Source organism: Hemitrygon akajei, chromosome 5, assembly GCF_048418815.1.
Source record: "Hemitrygon akajei chromosome 5, sHemAka1.3, whole genome shotgun sequence".
Taxonomy (NCBI): Eukaryota; Metazoa; Chordata; class Chondrichthyes; order Myliobatiformes; family Dasyatidae; genus Hemitrygon; species Hemitrygon akajei.
Genome location: NC_133128.1, coordinates 194,162,566 through 194,175,054, shown reverse-complemented (window position 1 = coordinate 194,175,054; position 12,489 = coordinate 194,162,566). Strand labels below are relative to the sequence as shown.

Below are 12,489 nucleotides of genomic sequence, written 5' to 3'. Positions count from 1 at the left end.
ATTTGTTCTAACGGTCTTCAGCTTTGGATTGAAAAATAACTAGCTTTGTTTGACTTCAGGCTGTCCTTGCCTTAGCTGCCTCATGGACGTCTCGACAAGTTGGTGAGCGAACGTTGACTGGAACAGTTATTGATAGTGGGGATGGTGTCACTCATGTTATTCCAGTGGTAAGTATACTTTCAAACTGTTCTGTGACCTATCCCAATGACCTTCAAACTGAAGTTGAACTTCATTGATCTGCTTTAATTGAAGTGTTCCTTATAGATGTTTGTCCACTTATTCCTCCCTGGTCCTAGCACCTCCTTGAGGTGCAGCCCCTGTCCCTGTACTGCTTCCCTCCCCAATACTCAGAGACATAGACTCATTCCATGTTGCATACTGCTCCTGCAAACTAATTTTTATGCTGTTGACGTGGCATCCTCTATGTTGGCGAGACCAAGCACAGAGTAGTTGACTGCTTTGTGAAGCATCTTCACTCTGTTCACAATACCCATTGTGAGCGTCTTTGTGCATGTCATCTTCTCCTTTATAGTCACGCCAACCTATCTGTCCCGTACCTCTCCACTGCCATGTTGAGACCAAATGCATACTAGGAGAACAGCACCCCATATTCCACATGGGTAATTTATGCCCCAGTAGTGTTCCATTCTCCCTCTGCCTATCTGCATGGGTTCTCTGTCCCTTTGTTCACCATTCCAGACCTGTTATCTACATCCTTACTTTCTTCTAGTAGCTCCATCTGCTCATTATGCACCACCTCACCCGATCCACTTTGCATTTTAACCCCTTTCATTTCTTTATGCTTCCTTCTACACTCTGCCCTGTTGCAGAGTCTTGACCTGAAATTTCAACCAGCCTCATGCCTACAGAAATGCTTCTTGATCTACTAAGTTCATCCAGCAGTTTTGTCATGACCATAAAGGCTTGAACCAGAGATTTCTACCACCTGGATAACTAAGAGCATAAGGTGTTAGAAAATAGACACTTTCACCTTTCCCTCTCACGTAGGCTCTTAAATCTGAAATATATTGCTGATCTGTTTTTGTCACTGGGTCGAAATCCTGGAACTTTCTATGCAAAGCTTTGAAATGCCTTCAGTCTACTGAGTAGGGAGTGTTTAAGAATGTATCTTACTACCATAATTATGGCATTTATAGATGGGTTGGTTGTCCCAAGTGATCAGTGGTCCCATGATTTCTTAAAGGCTTAAATCGGCATGAAATGTGATACAAAATGAAGTGGAATCAAAAGAAATCTGTAATTTATAATTAGTCATATAAAATATTTCTTGCCTAATTGATCCTCTTTAATCATCATAAGGCCTTGATATCTATTAATTGAAATGCTGTATTTTGGTGCGGATCCATAGTTTGTGGTGATATTTCAATAATTTGTGTCAAGTGTAGTTAAGTGTCACAGTTAAGAGTCAGTATTAACTTTACCTGGTTTTCCCTGGCTGGTCCCATTTTCAGCTCCACCCCCTCCATTTCTGCCACATCCCTCCCGCCCCCTTATCTTGAAAAGCTATACAGCTATATGCCTATTGACCCCTTTGTTCATGAGTATAAAAATCTTACAAGTAGAGGTCATGATTCTAACTGTAAAGGAGACAATTTGGAATGGAAAAAAGGACTGAGCCAAAAATGGGCATGTAGATTGAAGACAAACAGATTACTGCAATTCAATAAGCATAGGCCTGCATTATTTTGGGTATTTTTGCTTTATGTTAAAGAGTAGACACTCTACTTTGAATGCACTGTGATCCTGCACTTCCTAATATTGAAGACTAAAATGTGCTTGTGTACAAATGCAGGTCAGAACTCGTCCTCTTGAATTTCTAGGCCATTGTTTTATTTCTCAAATCTAGTTTTATTCCCGCATGACCAGCTGAGTTCTTTTTTTTTCTTGCAATAGAACACGCTTCCCTTTTGCTATTCTTTGCAAATCTAATTACATTGTTGTCAAAAACACATCCTTTCTTTCTCAGCACTGAATAATAATAGTTCCCTATTAATGCTATTGGTGATTTTAAAATGTTGTAATTCCAAGAACTAGTATGTGTTTCATTTCTGGTGGGACTGATGCAATTTCCTGTGGTTTGAAGGATAGTTGACCTCAGACTCGTCCAACAACTCCATTGGGTAAATTTTGCTGTTCATGATCAACTTGGTCTGCTAAAGTGCATCTTGCAATTTTTACTACCACTAAACCTGTTTGAGGCAAATAAAGGGTTGAATTTATGGTCCATCTTTACCAAGATCATCTTAATGCAGGGGTTTCTGTATCTAATCCCGTAAGTGCAGTTTATTATTGTATGTACTTGTATGACTGACAAGGTTGGTATTTCCCCATCAAGTAAATGTTTTGTCATTAACTTCGCTAATAAAGGAAATTTTAATTTATTTGTAATTTTTGTGTAAGCTGACCCCAACCTGTTTTGGAGAGCAGGTTAGCTACTTGTATCAGTTAAGGAGAAGTGTTAAAATCTTGTGTTTAAGCTGTTTGTGATAGGATCACTCTCTCATTGCAAGAATCAGTTGCTTGAGTCTGTGTTGATCTGCCTCCAGTGCTAGTGTATCCCTTCATCAATAATGAGATCAAAACTCTGCACAGTCCTCCAGGTGTGACCTTGCCAGTATTCCACATGACTTTGATACAGGGGTTCCCAAACTGGGGTCCATAGACCCCTTGGTTATTGGTAGGGGTCTGTGACATTAAAAAGGTTGGGGACCCCTGCTGTAATAAAATGTACCTATTTACGGTTAGAGAAGTCACTTTACTGATCACTGATTTGGGTTCAATTTCCCTTTGCATCCCTAAGGTGATTGTATGTTCTTCCTGTGACTGTGGGTTTTCTCCGGCTGCTCCAGTTTCTTCCCGTGTTTTTAGGGACTATGGTTAGGGTTAGTGAGTTGTGGGTGGGCTATGTTGGTGCTGGAAGCAAGGCAACACTTATGGGTTACCCCAGCACAATCCTCAGACTCTGTTGGTCATTGCTGCAAAAGACACAATTTATTATGTTTTGATGTACGTGACAAATCAAAGCTTTAATCTTCTTTAATCTTTTTTGCAACTAAGGTTAATATGGCATTTGCCACTTGCCACACCTGCCTACTAACTTTAATGCAATTTATCAAAGAAGAACCTGTTTTTTTTCTTGCCAAGTTTGTGCCTATTCTAGCAACCTATTGCAGTGCCAAAATATTCTTCAGATCGTTAGTATAAATCACAAACAATTGAGGGCCAGAAGTGGAGTTACACCCTTCCCTCCTGATTAGATTAAAAATCTGTTTCTGACTGTCTTCTGTGCAATGAACGCATTCCCTAATACCAGGCTTGTATATCTTGTACAATGCCCTTAAGCGATACTTATCAAATACCATCTGAAAGTTCATATACTTTCGGATGGCATTTGACATCAATGAATTTTGTTGATCTGTAACTTCAGATATTAAGTCGTACATTAAATGTTTTTAACGGTAATGAACAATGAGAAAAATTAACACAATAATAAAATCTTACTATCATTCTAGTATTCTATTCATTCTATGTAACTATCTTAAAAAAATTGAATAAATAAAAAAAAGATCTTACTAAATGGAAGAACAAGTTTGAGAAGCCTCAAGGCATGTCATCATGTTTGTTAGTATTTCTGTAGAAAGTACAGACCAATAACTACTTTGCAATTGGATTTTCTAGAATTCATAGTAAAAGCACCTGAGCCAAATTTGTATTGGGGTATTACTTTCTGCCTGTTATGCTGCTGGCTTTTAGGGCAACTGGAGGTCCTCCATCTTTGCCGGTTTTCAGTTCTTCCCCTCAGTTTTCACTACTGTCAGTAATCTATTTTACTACTTTCTTTTAAAGGCTGAAGGTTATGTGATTGGTAGCTGCATTAAACACATTCCTATTGCTGGTCGAGATATTACATACTTCATCCAACAACTTTTGAGAGATCGAGAAGTGGGTATACCCCCGGAACAGTCCCTGGAAACTGCAAAGGCTGTAAAGGTACAATTGTGTTTTTTTTGAAAAGCAAAACAGTGTAATGCCCCTAATGTGAAATAATTTCTCATTGACTCAAGAAAGTATGAGCGATGGGACCATTTAGAATAATATCTGAAGATTTGTTCAGAGATTACTGTTAAGGAGTTTGTTATGGTAAATATAATATAAATGTCAAGGTAAGCATTTTTAATACACTTGCTCTTGAATAAGTAGGTTATTTAGCCACTGTAAAGATCAGCGTCAGTACTTGATGGGAACGAGGGGAGAGTAAAATAGGTCAATGTGGGAGTATTGTCAGTGGCTGCTTGGTCAGCTTGGATTCAGTGGACTGCGTAATTAGGTTTCATGCTGTTTGTATTTAGCAAACAGTAGTGCTAATTTTCATATAAAATTACTGTTTTATATTGGACTTTTTTTTGGACTGTTTATAAATTGTTAGCTATTGCATTTAAATTCGATATGTTTAAGGTAGTATGTTTAAACTTGTATATTAAAGATAAAAATAATGTTGTAAGAATTTGATTGTGTTCCTGCTTTTGTTTAAACTTTATCTTACTAAATTAAAGGAACGCTTCAGTTATGTCTGCCCAGACTTGGTGAAAGAGTTCAGCAAATATGACACAGATGGTACCAAATGGATCAAACAATATACTGGAGTCAATGCCATCTCTAAGAAAGAATTTACCATTGATGTAGGCTATGAGCGATTCTTGGGCCCTGAAATTTTCTTTCACCCAGAGGTAACTTTTTAATTGTGCTTAACAAATTTGCATTGCTACTTTTCAACAATTTGCTGTGTATGTGTTATTCTCATTAATCATTAGTGATGGACAGTGTTTTCCTTCTCTCTAGTTTGCGAATCCTGATTTCACACAGCCCATTTCAGAAGTAGTTGATGAAGTTATTCAGAACTGCCCTATTGATGTTAGACGTCCACTGTATAAGGTAAGTGTTCCAATTATGCAGCATTTCAGTGTGGTTCTTTTGAACTTTTATTTAGGTGTATTGAGATAATATGCAAACTTTCTGATTGAACACTCAATTATGCCTAAGATACTCAATTAATTTGTGATCATTAATTTTTTTTAAATGTTACTTTCAGTATCTAGTTGCTTGTTCTTTTTTTCCCTAAATTGAGCAAACCTTGTCAGTCCTTCAGAGTGCAAAGATATCTAGCTTTACACTGTTATTTATAATATGGGTCCAGGTTAAAGTTATTTCGTGTGGCTGCCTTCACATACTAGTTCATGAAGCAAGCTATATGGTTACCAGCTCAGAGGATTATCCCACTTTATATTGTCTTGTTTTTCCACTTTGAATTAAGCTTGCAAAGTCTTTTATAATGCTATTTAAATAGGTAGCATTCCCAATAAGACAAATAGGATGAGTCCTCAATCCTGATATAATGAAGTTTCATTAGTGTCCTGAAAAGTTACAGCTTCCTCATTTTCTTATTCCATACCCCTTGCAATAATGGACAATATTCTGTCATCCTGACTAATTACTTGGAGTATCTATATAACAACTGTGTTTCATATACCAAGACATCAAGATCCTTTTGTATTGCAAAATTATGCAATCTTGCATAATTTAATGGGCCTTTTCACTTTCACCAAGTGCAAAACTTGCATTTTATTTTATTGTAGATTTTGTACAATACTTGTTTGTTCATTTAATCAAACTTGTCTCTCTACTGGTTGTTTGTGCTATTTGCTTTGGATTTAAGTTTCTCACCTTCAAACTGAATGTGAAATCCTGACGAAGGGTCTCAGCCCAAAATATCAACTATTTATTCTTTTCCATAGATGCTGTGTTCTTCCGACAATTGATGTGTGTTTCCTGCCATGCTCAGCAATCTTGGTTCTTTTGGTCATGAAAGCAGAATTTTAGTCTTAATTAGTTTGCAATCTCAATACATATCTGTTCTGAGGTGGATACCATGTGTCCGTGGGAACTTGGTGTTTTTAATCACTTTAAGCCTGACATCAAAACAAAACAAATCAAGTTTAATTATCACCCTAACACTACATGGATACAGCTGAACGAGACAGCATTCCTCTGGGGCCAAGGTGCAGAACACTCAAAATAGCAAGCAAACATTCAAAAATAGTGAGTAACATAATTCAAAATATCGAGCAAAGAAGCGTATTTCCTCAAAAAAGCATATGTAGTTCAAGACCCTGAGTGACAATGTCCAGCAATCAATGATACAGACACACACAATCCAACCTATCATTCCATCACTTAAACATGGTAGGGCAGCCCCGATGGGTGAGGCTAGACCCCAGCCACTCTCTAGCGCTTTCACATCGCTAACCCTGGTCTGCAGCAACAGGCAAGCCCTCCAACAGCGTCTTGCGATTGCAAGTAAAATGTCCAAGACAATCCCCCATGGTTGTACTGCACCAACGAATAGTGGGCAACAGCGCGTTCACTATTCTGAGCCCAAACTGGCAGGCTCTGCTGTCAACACCAATCCAGCTATTCCAGTCAGCGAGTAGCCCTGCAGTACCCAATGTTCTTGGAGTAGAATTGTCTTTGGATCATAAGCAACAAATTTCACAAACAAAAACGCACCTTTGGTTGGCCCACAAGAGTCCGCTGCATCTTACTGGAAGATCCTTTCACCTTTCAGGCTAGGCTGCTGCTTTCCATTCACAATTAAATGGCTTGTTACTCTAGTAGAGCTGTCTTAATTTAGTTTGTCTACAGTACCTTGTGCATTAACATGTTAATTCACGTCTGATAGTTTAGAAAGCTATCCCAATACATTATCCTGTGTTTTTAGATTTTGGTCATCTGGTTCTTTGCAAATCTGTAAGTTCTTTGCACTTGCAGCTAAATTTCCAGGATTTGGCTGATGCTGACCATTTCATCCTTTTTTTAAAAAAAAAAGTATGAGTGAAAATTCATGCATTCTATTTTTTTCTCTCTCGAAGGCTAGGGTAGAATCATCCAGTAGTAAATCAGGCTACATCAGAATCTTAGTGTAATTTTTGTATTGTTTTTTATCCAGATGATTTGTAAGATGACCAAAGCCCTGCAGATTAAATGTATAACGTGTTGTTTTGCAGAATGTTGTCCTCTCTGGTGGCTCAACCATGTTTAGAGATTTTGGACGCCGTTTACAACGGGACCTAAAGCGGACAGTGGATGCCAGGCTCAAACTTAGTGAAGAATTGAGTGGTGGAAAACTAAAGGTTTGCACTTTTTGATAAATTGTCAGACATATCTAAAATATTCTAAAACTACATTTTTTAACTTGTTATATTTTGATTTGCTTTTGAAATTATTTTAAGAATTTGTTTACTTTTCCTGTTGCTTATTTTTCCAGTTCAATTAAGTTCAGTTCTATACAAAGTTACAATTGAAACATGTTATTCTCATTGGCAGAATGCTCTTCTAGATTGGCAGTTTGATTTCGAACTGTATTTCAATACTGCTCTGAATCAAGTTGAAATATTCTGAGGATTTGTAAAAAAATTTTTGTTTCCAGACTAGAAAGTCTTAATCAATAACTCTTCCGGCAAAATTTTTCAAAATAGCCTTCGAAATATGGATGGTATAGCTTGTTTCCTTGTTATAGCTGTAGTATAAGAACTTGGATTTACAATCAGAAAGGAAGTGTAGGTCTATTGTGCAAACCTTACTTACAATACCCTGTATATCATTTCTCAGTTACTCCTAGTTAGCTAGTACACCCATCAGAAGTTGCTGTTGTTTTTGTTTTGGAGAGTTAGATTGCAGACGCTGGGCCCACAGAGGTTGTTTGGATTTATACTATAGGCACCCGTTACACTTCTCATGTTCAAGGTAAATTAATTATCAAAATACGTATGTCTGCATATACAACAGATTAATTTTCTTGCAGGCATACTCAATATGTCTATAACAATCAATGGAAAATTACCCGATTTGGGTGTTTAATCAGAGTGCAGAAGACAACAAACTGTGCAAATACAAAAATAAGAAATAATAATATATTGAGAACATGAGATCAAGAGTCCTTTAAAATGAGTCCATTCGTTGTGGGAACATTTCAAAACTGGGGCAAGTGAAGTTGATTGAAGTTATCCCCTTTGGTTCAAGAGCCTGATGGTTAAGGGGTAATAACTGTTCCTGTACCTGGCGATGAGAGTCCTGGGTCTCCTGCATCACCTTACTGAGGGCAGCAGCAAGAAGAGACCATGTCCTGGGTGATGATCGATGCTACTTTCCTGTGACAGCATTTCATATCAATGTGCTCAGTGGTAGAGAGATCTTTACCCATGATGGACTGGACTGTATCTACTGTTTTTTGCAGGAGTTTCTGTTCAAGGGAGTTGGTGTTTACATACCAGGCTGTCAATTGCAGTCAGTCAATATATATGTCACTACACATTTATAGAAATTTATCGAAGTTGTTATTTTTTTGCTTGCAATGAGTTGTATTCAACTTATGATTTCACAGGAATGCAACCAATTGACAGTAAGAATGTTTGTTGTTTCTTGTTTCCCAATAGTTTGTGAAGCACTGGGGGGTTATGATTGATTTTTGTCTTGGATACAGTTGGATTCCTGTTCATTGGGCCATCAGTTTATCAAGGTAGCCACTTATTTGGGATAACTCTTAAACAACCAAAACAAATTGAGAAAATGGCTGGGATTCCCTTTATTTATTGGGGACATTATGCAACTTAATTGGAGACTGTTACCGAACATTTTATAACTAGAGTCAGTCGCATGAGTGTCATGTGGCCATTAGACACTACACCGTGCTGAGGCAAACAGTTTTGAAATGGCATCAATTGTGTTTTTGTTCAAAAAGCAGTGATTTTTGTCACTGATAGTTGGTGAGTAATAAACAAGACAATTCAGAACTGTTTTGCTCATGGCAATTTCAAGCATTCAAGGTTTGAGGTGCCAGAAACAGCTAGGAGTGAAAGTGAAACAACCTCACTGTTTCGAGTTAGTAACTGCGAAGAATTTGAAAATATCAACAATCATCTTGAAAGTTATTTAATTGAAATGAAGATTTGGAGGATGTAATCATTGAAAACACTGTTTGAAGATAGTCCACTATCTGCACTGATTTTGTTCATTTACAGTCAATCAAAAGATCACATCAGCATACACAGAATGAATTCCTCTATTAGGAATTAATACACAACTTTATAGTTTTGGTAGTGTTCTAATTTGTTCTGTATTTCATTTCAATACATAATTTGTTCCTCTGTTAAACAATAGTTTGTCTATTTTTGTACCTTTTTAATTATTTCCATGCAACTTCAATTAATTAGGGCAGCCGCTTAATTGGACCAAAATGTACTGATCCTGAGGTGTCCTAATTGACCAGAATCCATTGTACTTCAGGATGTGCTATTCACCAGTTGCCTTGCAATACTTCGGGCACAATTAACTAGAGCAAACTAATCAAATATCTTAATGGCTAAGGGATACGTGGCATAAACGAGTACTGTTCATGCTGAGCATGCTTATTGCAATAAAATGCGATCTTTATTTTAATTTGATTAATTTTCTTCAAAATATGTGTAATTTTCTTCTAGGGGTTCTAACCTTTTTTATGTCATGAACCAATACCATTAAGCAAGGGGCCTGTGAACCCCAGGTTGGGAACCCCTGTCCTAGATCAATAGGCCAAGTAATTCTCCATAGTAGCAAAACTAGAAATCTCAATTTAACTTTCTTAGAATAGTTAGTTTGTTTTCAAAAATAATATAACAGGGATATGTTTCATTTTGTAGCCTAAACCAATTGATGTTCAAGTGATCACACACCACATGCAGCGATATGCAGTTTGGTTTGGAGGGTCCATGCTAGCATCCACTGTGAGTAAACATTTTGGTAAAATTTGTCTGCTTCACATTTATAAGACTTGGGCATTCAGTTTTTTTAGTCTTTGAATAATTGCTAGAATTATTGAAACAAAATTTCCCTCGCACTCAGTTTGTTTCAACTAAGACTTATGTGGTTTACTTTTAACACAAATGCTATATTTTGCTGCATTTTAATCAAATATGGAATTATGTACAGAAATTTGTTCACACTGTGCAGGAATTGTAAGTCTTATACTTGCTGTTTTTTAGCATTCAATAGCAATGTAAACATTACCACTGTGCAAAGTGTTCATTATTTACAGGGTATGGGGATGGAGACTTCCTACAAATAACATCATAACAATAAAAACTGTAAAGCCCTTGGCAATGATATTTAAGAATGTAGTGACATTCAGTGGGTCTACCTCGGTGTGGGTATAACTGCTATGAAGGAATGTTACATTTATCTAACACCAGCTTACCTCATGGTTTGTGGGTCTGCAGCTGATTGAGTTAACTGATAATGTACTTGCATATAACTGAAGATAATACTTTTCCATTCTGAAAGCTTTGGAAATACCCTATGCTGGGCACAATACTTGGGTCTCAATGTGCTGCTTTGAAAGCCCAATTTTATCTTTGCCTGATATGGCACAGCAGTTAGTGCAGCTCCAACACAGCTCAAGCAACCTTGGTTCAATCCTGACTTCGTGTTGTGTTCTCCCTGTGATTACCTAAAGCCTCTGGGGAAATCCTGTTTCCTCTTGTGTCCTGAAAACACACTGGTTTTCTGAAGTTTTAATCTGAATTTTTTTTTGTTTTGCAGCCGGAGTTCTACCAGGTATGCCACACCAAAAAAGATTATGAGGAGATTGGCCCCAGCATTTGTCGCCATAACCCTGTCTTTGGAGTCATGTCTTAAGGCTGAGCTCAATATTCTAAGGGCTGAGGGAAAGCCTTGCTTTTGGGGGCCTATTGGGTCTGGATTGACTGGTGTTGTGTTATTAAACTGGCTTAACTTTTAAAACAGATGACCAAACAGTATGTGGTTGGCAAACTTAACAATTGAGTGTCTTAAATGGGCTAAATTGTGTTAAGCCAAAATATGAACAATCTTTCTTTATATTAAACATTTTGGACTAATTTGTAAGAAAATTCTATAGTGGTTTTAGATCAGATTATGCCCTAAAATGATGCATTTGATGGGAACTCCAAGACTTGTAGGATTTAAATGAGACTGGAAGGTCAGCTCTACCATACTTGAATTGTACCCACTGTGTACAATACAAGAGCTTGTTTATATTTCGTACTGATTTTTTATACATCAGATGAGGAAAATTAGAACATTAGGTAATCTATACAGTGAAATAAAGACAATTAATACTTGGAAAAGAGTATGTGAAGGTACTGATCAATAGGAGTTGCACAAATAATCAAATCTCTAGCATAAAATGAAATAAGGAATTGATTTCTGACGACTGAACTAGAAGTATACATATCTTTATTGTAAGAACCTTTTCTTTGCCCAGGATGGAATGTTATGACTATTAGTATAGCTTGTTGAAGTCTGTATATGAGGTGGGTATAATTAACATCCCAACATCCATCAAGCATTGCAGACTGAACTTTTCCTGACAGGAATCCAAGCACTTGTAGGGATAAGTTGATGATTTTTTTTTTCATTTCCCCTCATTTTTAAGTTGACATTTCATTTACTTGCAGTTATCTGTCCTCTTCTAATTGGAGAAACTTCACAAAAGCCTAAAACATATATCCTCATCAAATAGGCGCTAAAATGGTTTGAGCCATGTAACTTTGTTTATTTGTGACTCCAGTCTGTTCCCAAAAGAATAATGAACTGTATTTCCCATAACAAACATGGCTAACTCCGCAAGTGCTTTGGGAACTATTTCTTACTCAAACTAACAGATGCCTGCTAGTGCTTTCTGAATATTGAATGCATTTTTGTTTATTGCTGCAAAAAAAAGACTGTTGGACCAGTATTGTAGTTCTAGAGCCTCATTTTGATTTAAACCAAATAATCTAATCAGTGGTGTATTGAAAACCTTACACCATTCCAATAAAGGCGCAAAATTCTTTTTAAATGTTATGGCTGTGATTTTATTATTTAAAACTGGAAATTTGGTGCATGCACGACTTCAGTCAGGAGAAATGATTCTTAGATGCATGAGGATTATTAAATTGTAGATGGACATACAGAGTAAAGTTCAAGTGTCTGAGGGACAAAAATGTTTTAATGACTCTATAAGCCTTATGAAAATGTCTTGCAACTTGGGTTTAAGTTCCTTCATGATTCTTCTAATTGGCACATTGCCAATTTCGTCGTCAAAATTTTAGTAATAATATCATCTGTATCACAGATCAAATCAGGAAGCTGGCAGCTGCTTCTAAATCAAAGTGTTTTTCTTCTATTGGGATTGTGAATGAAACTTCATTGATAGCTGGGAAGCTTTGAGAATGTTTGAGCTTATACTTTGATCAAGGGTAGAACTAGCATTTTGATACTTTTTGGTCTGATTTGACTCTGGTAATATTGGAAGGAAAAAAATAACACGTTCTTCCCAAATGACTGAATCAGAAAAAGGTTTATTATGACTAATACATTGCTTTTGCAGCAGCAAGGCAGTACAAACAGTATTCATGG

The 12,489-nt window shown here is 36.9% G+C and overlaps 1 protein-coding gene across 1 annotated transcript in view; it reads left to right on the top strand.

The window, feature by feature from the left end:
- LOC140728604 (actin-related protein 3) overlaps positions 1–11,929 on the top strand; it is a 29,537-nt gene extending 17,608 nt beyond the window's left edge. Inside the window, exons 6-12 of the mRNA XM_073047592.1 lie at positions 60–167; positions 3,868–4,011; positions 4,575–4,748; positions 4,861–4,953; positions 7,083–7,208; positions 9,753–9,836; positions 10,651–11,929. Of these exons, the coding sequence (XP_072903693.1) occupies positions 60–167; positions 3,868–4,011; positions 4,575–4,748; positions 4,861–4,953; positions 7,083–7,208; positions 9,753–9,836; positions 10,651–10,746 (825 nt within the window). The 3' untranslated portion in view covers positions 10,747–11,929. The remainder of the gene's footprint in view (positions 1–59; positions 168–3,867; positions 4,012–4,574; positions 4,749–4,860; positions 4,954–7,082; positions 7,209–9,752; positions 9,837–10,650) is intronic.
- Positions 11,930–12,489: the final 560 nt, after the last annotated feature.